This window comes from Temnothorax curvispinosus, unplaced genomic scaffold (genome assembly GCF_003070985.1).
Source record: "Temnothorax curvispinosus isolate PA1 unplaced genomic scaffold, ASM307098v1 QBEX01004532.1, whole genome shotgun sequence".
In the NCBI taxonomy this organism is placed as follows: domain Eukaryota; kingdom Metazoa; phylum Arthropoda; class Insecta; order Hymenoptera; family Formicidae; genus Temnothorax; species Temnothorax curvispinosus.
The window spans coordinates 200,130-219,089 of NW_020214312.1; the positions used below are offsets into that span (position 1 = coordinate 200,130).

At 40.3% G+C, this 18,960-nt stretch overlaps 2 protein-coding genes across 4 annotated transcripts in view; both read left to right on the forward strand.

The window, feature by feature from the left end:
* LOC112453596 (irregular chiasm C-roughest protein-like) overlaps positions 1-7,232 on the forward strand; it is a 118,029-nt gene extending 110,797 nt beyond the window's left edge. The window contains exons 9-13 of one of the 3 annotated variants that reach the window (XM_025014425.1): positions 2,550-2,705; positions 2,968-3,218; positions 3,419-3,651; positions 5,431-5,560; positions 7,012-7,232. In XM_025014425.1, coding sequence (XP_024870193.1) covers positions 2,550-2,705; positions 2,968-3,218; positions 3,419-3,651; positions 5,431-5,560; positions 7,012-7,110 — 869 coding nt within the window. In that variant the 3' untranslated portion in view covers positions 7,111-7,232. The remainder of the gene's footprint in view (positions 1-2,549; positions 2,706-2,967; positions 3,219-3,418; positions 3,652-5,430; positions 5,561-7,011) is intronic. The other 2 variants (XM_025014426.1, XM_025014427.1) reach the window with 2 other exon arrangements.
* On the forward strand, positions 7,138-18,936 carry LOC112453608 (the record flags this gene model as incomplete). The annotated part of the gene is made up of 1 exon (XM_025014451.1): positions 7,138-18,936. A coding segment is annotated over one exon (789 nt), but the record flags the coding sequence as incomplete, so codon positions are not given.
* Between the last annotated feature and the right edge of the window lie 24 nt (positions 18,937-18,960).

Here is an 18,960-nt window from a genome sequence, read left to right on the forward strand (position 1 = left end):
CCGTCACTAGATTCGGTACCCCAGACACTCGTTTGTAGTGTTTGTACACGAGAGCGAGGTTTCCCTGCGACACATAAAAAGATGCGGGGTCGCGGGGCGGCTGCGATCCGACATATGCTCCGAGTAGCGCGCAAGGCGTAGTGGGCGATTAGGGAAGTTTGACCATGACCACGGTTAACTTCTCGCGAGATTCTCCAGCCGAACGCGAAGCGACGGGCGCGAGAATCGAGAGACACGTTAATAGCAATCGCATGAACCGAATAATAGATAAATCGTCCGACTCCCGACATTCCCGATGCTCGTTTCTACGCTAGGTTTACCCGGGGCGGGTAAAAAGACGCGAGGATACGCGGCGATTGCCATTCGACATGCACCCGGGGGGCGCGCTCGCTCGCGCGCGCACCACGTAATACCGCGGCCGGTGATTAGTGAAATTCGACACGTCATCGCGGCTAATTTCATGCAACGCGATGTTTTGCTAAAACGCTGAGAGGATATTAACACTTCACCGACGGGGACGCATAAAACTTCGTATATGAACCGTTGTTTTCTTTCTTATTACATCGCGCATTTGTCGCGACAAAGAGACGAAGCGGCAAATCATTAACTATTTTATTCATATTTATTAATATGTCAAAAACTTACCTGCCCCCCTTTGCCTCTTCTTCTAACTTTTTCGAAAGCTTACGAATATATGTATAGTTTGCAATGTAAAAATTATAAATTTTTACTCGCGCATGTAAAATGTCTTGGCCCCCGTTGACGAAATGTTAATATTGTTAAAATATTTCGAATAAAAAATCGTAGTAAAATGTCGAGCGCGCGCGAATCAATCTTGATATTCATATCAAAATATAACGGGAATATAGTGAAACGAATTATCGTCTTCTCTAATCTCGGTAATAGTAGCGCATTTCTGGGGCAAGAAGTAATACCATTGATCGAAACGTTCCGTCTCGCTGTAAAAACCCTCGTGATTAAAGAGTACCGCTGTCTAACATATAATTTTAAAGACGTATATTCAAAGAGGATAAATTTAACTCACGCCCGTGTTATCTCGAGGAGCGCTCGTTAAAAAACTTAAGAAGGATATATTAAAACCGATATCGTTAGAAACGAAAAAGTTCTAATTTTACGATCATGATATTAACGATTATGAGAACCCGTGTTTGCGCGGGAAGCAAACAATACGGGCTAATTGTAACTCGACGAGAATATATGTGTCTACGTACACAAGATATATAGGTACACGTCCGTTTTACAGCGGCCATTCATATTTTCTAAATGCATAAAAGCGTAAGAGATATAATATCTTTTGTTAACAATCCTGATATTTTTGTTGAGACAGAATCGACTTTAAATATTAAATATTGCTCGGGGAAACACTTATGATAATAGGGCAAAGATAGGTGTACATAAGAAACCTTTATGACATTAAAATAATGGAGCTACGTGAATTATCTATATTCTTCTCTTTGATCATATATAAAATTCGCGGAAACAGATGTAGGTCTAATGGACGTAGACGGCGCGCGGCGGCGTGTTATAAATCGGTTCGCTCTTTCCAAACAGATCGAAAGTATGTAAAGTAGTTTAAGAATGATTAGGGAGTTGAAATATATTGCCCGAGTCTCTTACCGCATATACCTAAACTCGCCGAGATAAAGCCGGTGAAATAGATATTTCGCTTATAAAAGCCAAGTAAATGAGATATTTAAATGTCTGAATCTATATCACCGTGTGTATTACATATTTATCGGAATACGCGAAATGTTTTTACCGCTGTTTACGCAGAAGAAAGATATTTCCACTTTCCGGAATTTACATTGTTGTTTGTCACGATATAACGTCCGTATAACTATCTCGTAGACTTTTTGAGCAGAAGCCAGCGTAATACCTTTTTACCGGCGTAATAATTCGAATTCTTTTGTACCGAGGCTTTTACGCGTTTACGATGCTCCGGAAAATCACAATTTGTAAGAATAATATGTACGTCCACGGCGGAACGCTTCATCGCCATCCGCGCTTCTGAAAGAACAGAGAGATTCTAAATCGGCTCATTTGCGCGGCTAGCTCTCTAGCTAATGATTTGCAAACTACTTTAATCGCTACCCACGATCAAATAATTGCCTCCGATAAATGACTCGCTGTTAATGTATATCAAACGTTGTAAGCTGTTCGAGTCACTATCCAATTTCTGTCGACTTAATTCTAAAAAAAAAAGGGGAAAATCTTGGGAGCGTAGAAATATTTCTGCAAAAAGTGACACGAGTTTAAAAAAAAAAAAAAAAACCACGAATCTCGAATTTATTATAGCATAAATCGTGAAAATAAATTTAATGAGTGAAAATAAATAAATATTTACGCTTAATCTGCAAGTAAAATACGACGTGACACGCGGATACGCATTGCTGTTATTCGAGAGAGACGTCTGGAATTTGATGTTGTTGACTCGTGCCACTTTTCATGCGACGATGCGTATATTAATAACTAGCGCGCCTCGCGCTCTTCATCTGGCAAACGAGATTTTAACCAGCCATGACGCTTAGCGTTGATTCCAGTCGATTGGCAACTGATCTTGATCATCGCCGGACTGGTTGTCTGCGTGATCCTGATTGGCATAATAGTCATACTCATTCTACAATGTCGCGATCGTATTAAGCAGCCACGACCGCGAACGGCGCAAAATCAAGAGACTGATATGCGTAAGTAATTACCTACAACGCCAATAACATACAAGTTGTTGTAAGCTTAATTGTTTTAAAGTAATGAATGTTACACCCAATACAATAGAAAGTAATATCCAATATAATGCTTGAAATAGCTCTTTCAAATCTAACTTTTATTCTGCCTTGCAATAAATACGTTAACGTGCTCTTTTTCGACGTTTTAAAAATTCATATTCTTAAATTTTTTAAGACACCTGTGTGTGCATCGATTGCAATCTTTTTTTTCTAATTCATACAGAGGAAACCGATTCTAACGCCGATCGATACAGAGAAAGCGATAGGAGCAGCAACCTCTCGGATGTCAAAGCGGACATCCGAGCGGGGTCCAGTGTCAGCAACGCGGAAAGTGTCACGGCCCTTGACAGTGAAGGCGAAGGAAGTACCAGAGGAGTAAATGCCTTGGCGCTTGCTGGACCAGTGCCGAATCCATTATCCGGTTATCGTTACAGCGCCGATTATACCGAGCCTTCCTTCCCGCCGAAGAATACCGTAAGTGGATTTAGAGTACGTTTGCGCTCGGTACTTTAACGACTGTGAGATACCGCTTGAAAAAGTGCGAAGAAAAAGGATCCATTTATCTGAGAATAGACTTTTTTACACAGAGATATTTCTCGTTATTTGTCTTGTCTATCCAATAAAAACAGTATTAAAATCTATTCAATATTGAGACGTTGCGTTTGTTTCCGTAGGACGGCAGTAACAACAACGGTTACGTGCCATACGTTGACTACACTCGCGATTATATGCCACCAACGACACAGAGCATGGGCGCTTCGCGAGAGTCCTTGAGCAGGATATCCTCGGGCGGTATCCTATCATCGAAAAAAATCGGACTCAGCTCGGCCAACCTGGGCAGCACGACTCCGCAGACGACGCCGATCGATCCGCGATTTTCCGCGACATATGGCAACCCTTATCTCAGGTAAGCCAAAAAGCAAACAAGGAGATTTACTATTTTATTATTAATTATTATCTAATCGATAATTAAAATCGATAGTTAAAATTTTTCTACAAATTTTCGACTCCAGATGCGTGAGATAATCTGCAAGAACGATAGCCCCGGTGTATCTCTAGTGCAACATAATTCCTTCTCCATGTAAGCCAAGGAAATAACGCGCGTTGACGCTCGATCAAAGTTCCAAAATTTCTGAGAGCGTCAACATAGTCCCGAGAATCTTGGATCGGAGCTCGCGCGCGGATGCCTCGGACTAATTTTAATTGGCTCGTGTCATTGATCGGCCGCGGATACCTTAGGTGACATCACGTTCCGTTTACGTATACGTCGCGCAACGCTTGTCATCCCCGTGCGCGAGAATCTCACGCCGTACGTGCCGGGAATGCGCCCGTCGCGAACGGCTAAATTAGATATGAGAGCGAAGCGCGGTTGCGCCTCGCGCGAGCTCCGGGAAATGCTCGCCTGCCTTAAAAATATTACGGAAGCACGATGATTAAAAAATCAAGTAAGAAGAGAGGAAGGAAAAAATTTGCTTGGGGAAAAAAACAGAACGTAAATTCTATTCAAGGATCGCGTAAATTCCGTCTGCGACTGTACATTGAATTTGGCTCTCTCTTTCTCTCTCTCTCTCTCTCTCTCTCTCTCTCTCTGCTTTCCCGAGCTCTTAAAATTCTTGTTTCGTTGCGTTTCAGTGGTCCTCCTTTCAAAATTTTATACTCTCCTAGCGGATGATGACCTCGCCTCGAAGCGTCTCACTATTGTGTCTAGATACCCGAGTCCACGTTTCGCCACCCGCATCTGGTTCATACGTGCCTTCGCTTCCTTCTGTTTACCTTCCTCCGCCAAGGATGCAAACAGCAACAACTTCACATGTTTTGTTTCAATTCAGACCCAGAATCCAAGACTCTTTTCGCGTCGGACTCAAGTACGAGGCCGAGACGAGGCGACTCCTTCGGCTCGAGGACCGAAACGAAGAGTGAATTCGTTATGGTTTCAGTTCATGTCCGCGATATAACGTAGTTGTAGGATAAAAGCTGACCGAGAGCTGTCAACGTCGAGGTCTCTTGAAAATTTCCTTTTTCGAAATAGGAAAAGATATCAGAGAGGAACGCTTTGCAATGGTAAACGTGACTGACGGAACTTTAAGATACTTTTCTTGAAATGATACAATTTCAAAATCTGAATATACCACTTTTCTGTTCTTTTTTACGCGCGATCGATTTCTACGCTAAAAGTAGCATAAATATTTTAAATATATATATTAATTAATATTTAATTGGTATATTTTTTAAGTAAAATTTTGAAAAATGCGTGATATCTATTAAGATAATTTTAAGTTTCATTTGTAACAAAGATAAAATAAGCAACGTTGAGCGCAATGTTTTATAACTAAAGTTTAACGTATCACACTTTACGAACAAACTTTGGTTATTACTCTGCAATTTTATTAAGCGTCAAAGTGTCAGCTATTAATCATTAATCGGCCAATACGATACGATACGATAAACGACAAACGTATGAGGATATATTCGACGATGCGCGTCGATGCTCATATAACAAAGAAACGTTGAAGCACTCGTGACACCTGGTACAGGAACGAAACCGCGACGAGTCGGATTCAGTTACTGTTTGCATGCCTGTTTTCTCGCGCTCTCTTCTCTTTCCGCGATTTAAATTCCGACACGGGGAAAAAAAGTCCGATTTCCCGTCACTAACGCTGCATTTCTTTCTTACAAACGAATACAGAATGTCAGCGGCCGAGCAGCTCCGACACGCGCCGCACACAGCCGTGCCGGGAGTCACGCCGGCACCGCCGCCGTACACGCAGGCAATGAGAATGAATAGCTTGAATACCTTGAACGGCGCTGGCCCGCAGGTTGGTACAAAGTGAAATGTATGTCAAATTCCTAAACGTAGTTACGCCGACGCCGTAGTGCTGTGGTGCTTCGTGCAACTTGGGGTAGATCGGGAGCAAACTGTCAATATTGCAAAGCCATTGCAACTGCGCGCGCGCTACTTTCATTTTGCAACGCTAATCCTTTCCCGTACGGCCCCATTCCAATTCCCCGACGCACGTAAATTTCTGCTGTAAATTGTTTTTGCCTGTTCTCTGTATCGCATGCCTTCGCGTAAGATACGTAAAGAAAAAAAAGCTCCGCTTGAAAAAAGAAAAATAAATTAAAAATCTGGTAGTCAGGTAAGTTGTGTTTTAAGCACGGTTGAGTTTCATCGACGGTCCGGATTTAATCTCGGAACATATAAGCGCGGTATTAAGGGATATATGCATATTAATATGGGTTTTGGTAATTACGCGGATGCGCATAGATTATGATAAAATTGATTTATATTTTGTCCTTCTACGTTGTTTATTTCTTTAACTTTTATTAGACAAAATTCGCAATAGCGATTTATTATTTTTCACTTACATTTTTTTATTTATCTTAAGCATACTGATTATACGTGCATGTTTATGATCGAAGCAAACGAAATGAAAAACAGGCAGCGTAGTGTAGTATACGAGCTATTGAGCGAAATAATAATATAAACCAGTAATAATATCACACATTTGATAAAGTGCAATGTTTAGTCACTATGGCAAAAACGTAAAATTATCAATTTTTTTTGTTCTAGAATCGTAGAAAAAGTACCATAATAACGTAGCTGAAATTCGTATTACAGTTTCGCAAATCCTTTTATTTCCCGAAATGAGAAAAAATATGGCTTTTATCACTTTTCCGCTCGCATATTACTCGCTGTTTTCATACTGTATAATTCAATCTTTGCACTATTTGAGGCTTTATAGTTTAATGGATATAGATGGAAACATTAGCTAGAATATCTGTTTTATGTTTCTATGGAGATGATGTAATTAAATATGTGTGTTACGTATCATAAAAATATATTAATGGTACTTCAACTTTTATACATGTACGAAAAAGCATACAAAATCAGAGGAAAAAAATAATTTTACTTATATTTTTTTATAATTTTCTCTATAATTGATATAATCTTGATTTTAGAAAATCAAAATCTGTAGAATCTGTAATTGATCTTCTATTGAGCAAACTTATCAAGCAATTAATTCAGCATTACTCGGATTTTTTACTTGCACGTCTATGTACATATCTTTAATTAACAAGTATCTTTCTCGATTCAAAAAAGGTTTAAAATAAATAGATAAAAGAAATTATATATTTTTCCTTAAATTTAACCAAGAGAATATATCGTAGTTAGAAACAAAGTAGTATCTGTAGGATTTAACCAGCGCCAGCGGGTTCAATGGTCGATAATGTGACTCAGAATCCTGCGTTTCTTTTTGTTTTGTAGGCCCCATTGTCAGCGCATTACATCACCGGCGGTCCAAACGGGGCCATGGCGACGGTGAAGCGCACATCCGCGGTGGGCACGTTAGCGACGCACGTATGAGGCCAGGGGATCTATCCGAATTAGAACCGTCGATACTCGGGCCTAACTGAAACCACCTTCGAACTCGGCCGTACCCTCGAGACGCCCCGCTACTTGCTCGGTCCGCGCCCGGCTACGCTAAGATCGACGACGCGCGACTCGCGACGTCTCGTTGATGTATCGGAACAAAGTCAATGTCGTTACGACGAGACCCGCCACGCTCACGACACGGAACGTTATAGAGCGGAATGCGAGCGACTTATGGGACGAAGGTCGCAGGGCAGTTGGGGCAGCAGGGGTCACGGCGGGGTCACGGGCCGAGCACAACGAATGGCGGAGAATGGCGAGGCGCTCAAATATATCGAGTTGGTGCTTCGGCAGTTGCAAAGGGCCAGCAGAGATCATCAAGAACTCGTGCGGCAACGTCACGCGGACGTCCAATACGAGATCGGTAAGCGAATCAACGAGAGAGTCTGGCATCATCGTTATCATCATCATTATCGAGATGGACGCGAGAATTCGACGGACGGGTCTAGAACTTGGTCCAGGTCCTCGAGCAGCCCGTGGCAATCGGACTTGACTTTGAGGAAAACGCAACCGGACGTTACAACAAGATTGCTGACGAAGAGAAGGGATTACGGAGGAACGGCGCAGACCACAGTCGACATTCTAAGGCCGGTCCCAGGACGCGCTCGGGATGGAATAGCTGCCTCTTATCAAGAGATGAAATACATTCCCGAAAGTGTTGGCTGGAAGGGCGCGCGGGATACGTTCGGTGCGTGGAGTCTTGGAGGTTCGTCGAGCAACGATCGAAGGACATCCTCCACCGTCGTTTAACGCGAGGAAGATCGGCTTTGCGCCGACCAAGTTTGTCGATTTCGGCAAGAGGGTTGCGAAGGAACGTGGGACACTTGAAAGACTCGAGATGACGCGGAGACTCTCTCGCGAAGGAAGGAAGGTATCGACGAGGAAACCTTCGTCGACGAGCGACTCGTTCACGTTTAATGATACGCTTGCGCTAAGATTGCATCAATCGAAATCAAATCTATCTCGCTGCGCGATGATGAACGCACGCTGAAGAGATGGCTGCGAAAGGGACGCCGATATCGAAGGGAACGGACGTACTCTCCTTTTGGGTCAATAAGATTAGATTTAGGACGACGAAGAGCGCCGTGAGTAGTGCTCGGAGGATATTCGTGAGTACGAGGGGGGGAGGGACGATGTTGGTTGGGTTCGTGGATCGAAGGTACTCTCTTCGGTCGGTGGCGAAAACAGACCACTCGGTATCGACAATCTTCTATTGACGTACTTTAGATCTTCTATATAATAAGCGTTTAATAAGACTCGCTCGAGCGGAAAGCGACGGGAGACGGAAGGTCCGAACGAATCACGTCGCGAATTGTTGCTGTCGCGGTGGTAGCCGAATATCGGGAGATATGTCGACGTGATCGACGGCGCGGTCATTTTCCGAAACCTCGAGGACCCTCTTCGAGGCTAGAAGCTTTATCGTGGAAGCCGCTTTCCCGGTAATTCGTGAGCCGAAGCTGGGTTTACGTTTGACATTTACAACGCGACGATTCTATCTGACACTGCCCTTATTAGCGAGGATGCAACAACGGGAGTAGTTATTACCTCTTCGTAGCATTTCACCCTATTCTTTCTCGATGATCTCTCAGTTATTATTTCTGACAATGTATTTCTCAAACTTTTAAGTACACTTCACATATAATTTCTCAATTGTTAAGTACACTTGATGAAGTTTAAGTATAAAAAAAATATGATAAAGAAGTAACTTCGGAGATTTTCCTTCGCAGCTACAAAATTAAAAAATTGACTTTCATGCCTCTACTAATAGGTTTTTTTCTTTTTTCAATAAAACATTCGGAATGTTTCGGGATGTTCACATTACACGTGGTAACACCATCGAATATGTACTCGACGAATGTCAGGCGCAAACCCATGCACCGTAACGAGAACAGTCTCGGCTGCCACTCCGATGTTCACTGTGTCGCGCTGCCTTTTTGTATTTGTAGGGAAAAAAAAATAATGAGAGATTTTAGCTTATAAGGGATGTGCTCGTGCAACATTCGCAGACTTAAGGGCGCACGTTAAGGATTAACGACGACGCCGCGGCGGCCACGTGGCTTATACGTTAGCGACGATAGATCGCGACAAGTTTCGTGGCTTCGCGTTTCCTCCGGCCTCAAGTTCCACGTGCGACGGACAGGTAATTAGTAAGCGCGGGTTCGCGCTAAAGGAAATCGGCACCGCGTGTTTTGCGGCTGTTCGCATTTGTAAGATAGATAGCGAAAATCATTAGGTATACATACATAAATATATTATACACCTGTTGTCAATATGAGCATAGGGCCTATATATAGTTTGATGGCACTACGTGAAAGCGAATTCTATTTGAAATAAGCTCGTTCGCGCGGGATGGGACGGCTTCGTGTAAATAACTATTGATAAATGATTATTATGTACGTGTAAAAGAAAAACGTAAAAACGGGAAATACGAAACGGCGCGATGTCCTTCGGCGTCGTAGTTTCGTCATGCATTTTTCCAAAAAAGAAGAATGACGAGAGCGCGCGACTAGATTCGCGCTCAATTTTACTCTCTCGTAACGCATTATGTTGTCATCCTTTCCATTGCATATGTTGCTTTCACTGCGACATGCCGTGGCTCGTTACCGAGGATCGGTTGACATAGATTCAAGAAAAAGATTTTGATAAGTTCATTTCTTCGTTTCGACGCCATGAATTGCAATTTTATTAATTCTTTTATCCGTATCATTGGTATCCTCAAAATAAGTGATATGTGACTTACGATTTAAGAAACCAGCTATTATCAGCGAGATTAAAAAAATCAAGTGAATTTAATTTTCAGATTTAGGTCTTCCATGAGATGTCTCTAAGTTTAAAGTTCTAAAAAATAATCGCTCTGAAAAATCTACGAAAAACGCGACTTATCAAATTATGTCCCACCCCCATTATGTCTTACATTCGCCATTCCTCGGGAACGATCGACGGCGCGAGCGATCCTCGATTTATTATAGTGCGACCGAGAAAAACGTGTCCTGAAAAATATGTCGTGATGTACAGAGCGGGCATAGGGGATACCATTCATAATGATAACGAAACAGGGTAGCCTATCAATTATTAAGACAATTTCAAAAATCGAAGGCTGCACATTACAGACTGGGCCGTATCCTGCGGCAACAGGATAACGATTAATCCGCGCGAGAGTAACCCTCGGCGATTCGTACTACCGTACGAGGGGGAGAGAGGGCGAAATTATTATTAAACGATACCGATCGTCGCACGTTGAGGAGCTAAAATTCCGACTGCGAATGCGCATACACATTCGCGCGTCAAGGAGATATCTTTATATCGTAACGTCTGTAACATAACACTTCTGTACATATCTGGAATTATTGCTCACCGTATCTCGTAAGATTTAGTTAGTTTTGTAACTGTGAACCACTATGTGCATACATACTTCACTTTATGAGAGGCGCCTCGTGACGAATGTTTCGCGATAAAGAGACAGAGTCTCGAGTCATACGAAAGGACATCAGCCGCGTCTCTCTTTCTCTCTTACGAAAGTATTTCGTAAATCTGACGAAAAGTTATACGGCTTATATCCTAATAATGACCGTGACTTTTTTCTCTCGAAGCGAAAACGCGTCGTCGAAGTCACGACGTAGGCAAAGGCTTTAACGATGGCTTTAATTTAATATTAACGCACCGAATGTACTAACATCCTTCTTAACTGTCGTCCACGTGGAGGAAAGCAGAGCTAACCCGTGTTAGACCTTTAAGCTATATTATTAATTGAAATTATCCCCTTTCCTGTTACAACGTCGTTCTTTTTTCTCTTGCGTGCCGGCAACACAAACTTTCGGCTTACTGAGAACAAGTGGGAAAGAAGTGCGATACTTTAATTAAAGACTCCGTCGCTTACGATAACGTGGAAACTTTTTAATTTCGCGTGAATGACAGTTAATTGCAGTTTCGTCGACGCGTTGTCAAATCATCGATGCAGGCCGTTGACAGGGATTACGCGAATCATCCATCCGGGGTTTCGCTTCTCGTGCATCATTCGATCATTCTGTACAATGTTCACGCCGATGTTATTGTTAACTATTTAAGATCTCGGAATCTTCAGTTCAGGGCGCGCACATGACGGCACCATGTGTGCGCGCGCGCGCGGAATGGTGAATAATGCATATATAAATATCGTGCTTGTGCAAGAGTGGTACTCTCCGAATGCCGAATGTACGGACGACGGGTGGCGGGGAGGAGATGATCGCCGGAGAGGCTCATCGCGAGTACATTCGGCACGAGAAGTTAAACATACAGAAGTTACATACGATTTCTATTATAACAAAGATGAAAAAAAAAAAGAGAAAAAACGTAGATTAAAGAGGTATACACGCGAGAAGTAACTACAATCAATGTACTGGATGGTCCGTGTGGCGATGTTAAAATTAGAAAAAGTTTATGTCGTTTGAATCTTAGGAGTTTACGCCTTTTCTGCCGTAGGACCATCCTATACGTATTAATTGGTTATCTGTCAATTATTAATTGAATTATATCAATTTCTTCGCCTTTAGTCAAGGAACGCGGGGAATGGGTGTAGCGTGGATGGCGCGATCGCGTTGTTGTAAAGTCAAATTTCCTAGGCAATGTAAGAGAACATGGTCCCTTTAGCGAAACGCGACCCCGTTCGCATAACGAAAGACGATAATTGCCTAAGGGAGTGGACGAGAATTTTTCAAATTTGTTGATACTTTTCATACTTTACGACTAGGGATTATGGCCTATTACTACTATTACGCAAAGTTTATCCGCCGGCTCGGCCGTTTTCATTCGTCCTCAGCCGCGTTCCGTGCGATCGTAGAGCACGTTTCAAATCACGTCGAAATGCAAAACTGTAAATAATTTCATCGAAATAATACCTTAGAACGGCATACGTCGTGTATCCTTTGATCTCACACTTTAATATAACTTCGCTTACCTACATTTATATTAATAATTTTATTTTTCTATATTTGACGCTTATTTATTGTCGATTAACGGGTTTCAAATTATTATTTTAGTAATCTATTTAAAACTAGCGATCTCACACTTTAATATAACTTCACTTACCTACATTTGTATTAATAATTTTATTTTTCTATATTTGGCGCGTATCCATTGTCGATTAACGAGTTTCAATTTATTACTTCAGTAATCTATTTAAAACTAGCGTTTTTTTAACACTGAGATCTCATAATTTTATGATTTACATACAAAATTCCAGTCTCTCGACTGCTGCATAAAATGTATATAACGGTATATAAATTTCATAGCTCTTTTAGTAGGCTTCAAAGTTATGCGCTACGACTGCATGAATATGCTAGACGCTGAGAGGATCAAATTAATTAAAATGCAAATGAAATCAGTAAATGCCGCGATGTTGAAGAGTTAAAAAGAACCGAACCGAACGGGCATAAAAAAATATGGCGAGTATGCCTTTCTAGGGTAATGTGCCCGACTTTGCTCCCCCGTCTTATAAATCGCGAGTATTAAAAAGGGTCGAGTCGGCTAAGAGATTCGTGAATGAAAAAGTGACTTTTTAGGAGAATGAAAGCGCTCTCTTCGCGTGCTACTACGAGCTGCGTAACGTGGCAATGGATTACGTGAATATAATCTATTTCGAATTCGACTGAACGACACACATAGGAGATAATATATACCCTCATATTTTTCTCGATGTTAAGCTTTTTCTCAGAAACGTATATGGAACGTATACGTGAGTCTACGCGAATCAATCGGAAAAAAACGGGACGTCGTCGTCGTCGTGCGCGTCAATCGACATTGACGTGCATCACCGGCGACGGATGCAGCTGATCGTTTTCAAAGTGTGAACTGTGAACCGTGAAACCCGATTCAGAATGATCACTTTCGCTCAATTACCGGGAGGAACGCGTTTATTTCAGCGACAACGGAGATCCTTTTGCCGAAAATAAAAAGAAAATATTAAAATTTCTTCCGCGGTCTTCTCGCGACCGCCACTGTTACGGTTAGAGGGAGGGAAAGCGGGAAATTAAAAGAGTAGCCATCTGCGAAAAGTCTATGTTACGTATCTTCCGTGTGTGTATGTGCAATGTATTGTGTGCATGTGTGCGTATGTGCGTGCGTGTACCGTGATCATTTTTCAAAGGAAATCAGATCTGTCAAATTGATTACGCATTCGACGCAATTGATTGCATTTTAATATCGTTAGGAACGACACTCTCGCGTACTCGGGAACAAGTAACTGACGTCAATCTGTCATTTTGTTTACTTCGCGATACGTCGCGCAGATGTAGGGCAATAATAAGGAACGTTATTCCGAAATCGGTCAGAAAAAGCGCTAATAGCAGAGAAGAAAATTTCTAGGCGCGAGAAAGATAGGCCGCAATTGTTTGCTATTAAGTAACTTTCTTATAAGAATTATCGTAAATCAAATGTGAAGACTCTTCAGATTTCCATTTTCCAACTTTGATATATCAGTACTTAGTTCTCTAAATAAAAACTTAATTTCTTTTACTATCCGTGATCTTCTTACACGGAAATATTTCAATAAGGTTTCTCTACGGAAACGATACGTTAATGAAATAAATTAATTTATCGATATCCGCGAAAATCATATCGGAGAAACTAAATGAAAATTAACAAGCGTATTCCCAGCGTGCAACGCAAAGATGCACAAATCAATTAGATCGATAAATTGCCATGTAAAGGGTACAAAAGAATTCTTGTACCGTGATTTGACGGCGACTAAAGCACCTCGTATCTCATAATTTACACATCGCGAAACATATCCACTACGTATTTAAACGCTGATGATATTAGCGACATTTACTGTAGCGTGATTACTATATGATATTGCCGAGTTGATGGCAATCAACGTGATTTACAAAATAGAATTTCCCCGTGAATGCAGAAACATAATCGTATATAAGGTGACACGTTGTTTTACTCGACGGTACAAGAACTTTTGTTAGAAGTATTATATCTGGTGACGAATAAACTTCGAGAAACGATCCTTTTTTCGGATCAAGCTCGCCGACCATTTCTGAACTGATAACTTTTATCGATTAATTAATTCTTATTACAGCGGCTTGACAATTAGCACTCTCTAAATCTTGAAACATATATCAATAGAAAATTATCATTGTGATAGTGACTAGTTCAAAAGCGATGTAAAACACCAACAAAATAAGTATAAAGATTGTCTTGCTTTCTTGTTTTGTCACAGACATAAATTCGTAGGATTCATTTAATTTTGTTCTTAGACAATCGACTCTATTCGACCAAGTTTCTTCGTCAGCATAACGAAATCGCACAAACTAAATATAGAAAATATGAAATCACATATTAATCCACTACAGACTGAATCGGAAAAGAATGCGTTTACATCGCAGTATCAAGCACTTTCTTATCAGCGCGTATAAATGTACTTCCTATCGAAGAAAGAGCCAAAGTTGAAATTCAGATTTTTCCCAATGCCGAATCTACAATAAACTCGCGAGTTTGACGCATTTAGTGCGAGAATAAATTTCATTTTGAAATGACGTGCGTTCAATTAAAGGTACGTCAGACACAAGACACAACACGCCCGAACGCATGTAACATATCATGTCCATTTACTCGTTCGTATCGCGGAGCCTCGATTGCAATTACCGCTATCGATTAAATTAAGATTGAATTCCGAATTCCTCGCATGTACCTGTAGCATTAAAAAAAAAAGAAGAAGAACAAAGGGCGTGAGTGGACGCCGACAGAGATTATATACACGCAATGTTCGCACAAGATCTTCCGTTAAAAAAGATATGAACGAACGAGAGAAAGAGAGAAAAGGGAATGAATGAGAACACGTTAGCGTGAAAGAGAAGAAAGAATGAAACATTTTTTGCAATAGCGTGCTTTCAATATACGTTGAACGCGAGGACTAAAAATCGGTATACATCTTCGGCGGTTTCAATTTCCGCGAGACGGTGCATCGAGAAACGTAAACCGAGTGAAATTATACCGATTTCAAGCCCCTGATTAAACGCTAATCTCGACGGATTGCATGTACAGTAAATAACGACGTAAGTGTAAGAGAAAAATTGCCATGGCAATTCGTAACTGTCTCGCGCCGAACGTGGCGGGAGGACTTGAAGCGCTTACCGTATTATCCAACGGCACGGTATTGCAAAAACTCTCTAATGCGAGTGAGTGAGTAAGTCTGAGAACTTTACAACGCAAAGTGGTCAATCTATTTCGATATGACAGTGTGCCAATAATTCTTCATCCCATTGTAGCTAAACGTACATCACGTTTTTTCATTCGTTTCACCGTAACGAGGTCTCGGGAATCCGATCGCGGCCGCGTAATCGCATTTTTATTCGTCACACGCATGATATTAGTATATTACCGTAAGAGTGTAAGTACAAAAATATTACGACCTATTTACTTTCGAATTTTCACGTTTCTTGCACGGTAGAGCCGATTATAGATATCACCCGTATCCCATCATTCCCCTTAGCTTATCCGGATACATCTTTTTTTTTCACACCGCGGCGAAATCTCTATCTTATTTGTCTTATGCACGAGTGAGGACAAAGCACGATTTGCAACGATGTAAATTCGTATAAAGCTGTATCAGAAGTCCCCTTAAACAGAGATTTCTGACGATTTTAAGCTTCAAGCGTGAGAATAGGTAGCAAATTCTAAAAAAGAAATCTTCCACCTAATTTTAAACGAACTCTAACAAAAATTAAAAGCCGAATAGCAATTATACGTGTTTAAAACGCATATTTGTGATAGAGAATGATGTGCAATTCAACCTTTTTCTGTGTAAAAAGAAAATTAATTTCAACGTCGCGATAAAGGAATTATCATCGGGAGGATGTGCGCAATTTCTGATACACCCTCGTACATTTACGCGGAGCGTATTTCTTTTCAATCGTGTAAAAAGCCAAAGAGATTTTATTTTACGTTACATTACATGTGTATTATTTGAATTACGTCATGTACGTGGTCGCATGATTTGTGTGCACGTTCAACGAGTGCTTTAATTACTTTATTATTAATTATTTTTTTACACACGCATATTATACTTCCGCATGAGACTGGTGTAACTCGACGTATTAACGTATTAACGTTTTTATGAAATTTTTAATTAATTTTGCAGTCCCTTTAAAGTTTCCTTTTTAAAGCAAAATTCTTTTGCTTTATCTAATGAATCATGTCTTCTTCTTGATAAAGATATAAGATAAAGATAAACAATAATAGGTCAATTATCCATAATTATCAATTATGGTCAATCAAAGCGCTTAAAAGATTCTGTTGTTAATATCCTCGAAAATACTGTGCTATAATTATTATCGCTAAATGAGATTAATTATTATCGGTATATGAGATTATTAAAATATATAATTAAATATCGCACCCTTATCGAATCATTTTAGTTGCACCAATCACAGATTTTGGAAATATAATATCTAGAAATGTGTTTTAAAAAACGCAATTTTTACTAGCAATACGATTTTATAGCTTGAAGGACACATATATATAAATATATATATACACACGATCTATTTTATCATGATGTACATTTTATCTCTTGGTGATCGCATTTTCGTGCAAATAATTATGTAGTAATGATTATTATTATTATTATTATTATTATTATTATTATTATTTTGTTATTTGTAATCCATTTACGTACTTATCATTAAGCGAATGTAGTGCCGTTTATTTCATGTTTCCGTAGAATGTAATATGTACATATATACATCGCCGATGTTATTATATTTTATTAAATATCTGCCATAACATAGTCCACGTTAGTCTGACATTTCCCTTCGTTCTCGTATCATATTTTTTCTTGACTCATACCTTGGATATTGCGGCACGCTATTTTTTTTATGCTCCCTTATCCAGTGCGCAATTATCGATGCGTCGATATATTGGAAATTACATTGTATCTCGCTTCCGCGTAACGTTGTATATGTTTCTCATTTTGTGCGAGGCCGAGATGAAACAAGGTAATCTTTGTGCGACCAACGTTGCATCGTTGCAAAGAAAATGCTAGGAGCAAACCCCGAGCCAGCCGTCTTTCTTAAAAGAGCACATTAACGTATGCATCGGTGCACCCATTCTATTCAGTACCGGCGCGTATAGGGTCAAGCAGAGTAATTGTGACACTAAGATAATAGTGACATGGCAACAATAAGAGCAATAATAATTATAAAGTCATTGGATTACGATGGCACTTCATTCGGGCGTCATAAAATTCTTTTGAAAAGCGACGATTTATCATTTGTCTCTCTCCATCCTCGAAAAATTGTTGCGATATTACGTTTAACTTAGTATCGCAGTTAGGCGACCCAAAATCTTTCGCAGAAGAGTATCAATGAAGAGAAAAAAAGATTACGAGATATTCCGCGAGAATGTTCGAAACTTGTTTCGCGTTCACGAAGTTTTCGTTCGATCTCCAGACGACGTGGAGTGGGTCGGATTAATCGGGATTATACGCTACAAGACTACAAAAAAGAAAAAAAAAAGAAATTTGCTACGCTAATCGCTTTATTCTTGAGTGGCACGCTCTAAAGTGTTCTTTTCCAAAGTATTTGGCTTTGCGCGAGCAAGTGAAAGACGATGAATTTGCACTTTCCATGTATGTGCCTCGGAAAGCAAGACTTTCGTTGCCGTATTCGCCTAAGTATAGTCTTCTATATCTCGCGTACATAATCGCGTACGATTCCTTTTGTATACTATCGATAATTTTTTCAGGGAAGGCTTAACGAGACGGTGGATCGGTTTGTGAATAATGTAAAACATTTCCCTCCGGGGGAAGGGTAACTTCCGGGCCCCGCGGCCAAGATGGAGATTATTTATAATTTTTATCGCTTCAATCGCGGTGGCCTGTACTTTCATTCTCTGCGTGACCCGGAACTTCACCCCCCGATGTTATCCGGACTGATCTCCGTGCAAACGTTTCGCGCAGGCGTTTGACGAAGATCAGTTGTGTGTATCCGTTTCAAGAAAGAGAGAAAGAGAACAAATAAAATAGATTACTTCATATAGCACACAGTTGAGCAAACTGTAATGAAAGCAATGAAAGAAAATAATGCTATTTTTATATGTTGCACTTCATCATCATCTCCGCCGTAAAATGACCCGTAGTTATATAAAAGAGAGGATCTATTTCGGTTTCCTTTTACTTTTGGATCCATTGGGCCATTTCGTGTCGCCAAAAAAATCTCGCCGAAAATAACATCCGTGGAACAATTCGAGAAAACGATCCGACACCTCTGTGTGTATCAAATCAAACGTAGTTACATTCAGAAATATGTAAGCAGATTCTTTCTCTTCCGTTTTATTTGAAAGTTAGCAAATATATGTAGATTTAGATGATATCAAAGCGATTTGATAATAGTACTTCAAGCGCCTTTATTTTATGTGTACGCGTCAAATATTTCCGCGGATCATTATACGAATAGACTGTGGTGACAGAAAAATTCAAATGCAATTTGCATACCGTTATTCGTGCGCGATCCTGACAAGAAATGACCCAATAATATTACCGTCATGATATTTAGCAGCTTAGAACAATCGAATCGATGAAGAAATATCTCCAGGAAGATGATCCAAGAGATGCTCTTGCTCACGATTAATCTAGATTACTATAGTAAGAGATTTACGATTATTGTATTATTACTAAAATATATCTACATTCCTTTTCAGAATCTACCACTATTACTTTACGAAGCTATCTGTAAATAAGTATTTTGTATTCCTGCAAAAGAATAAAATTAAGAATCATTATAACTCGTCTGATATTTTTAACGC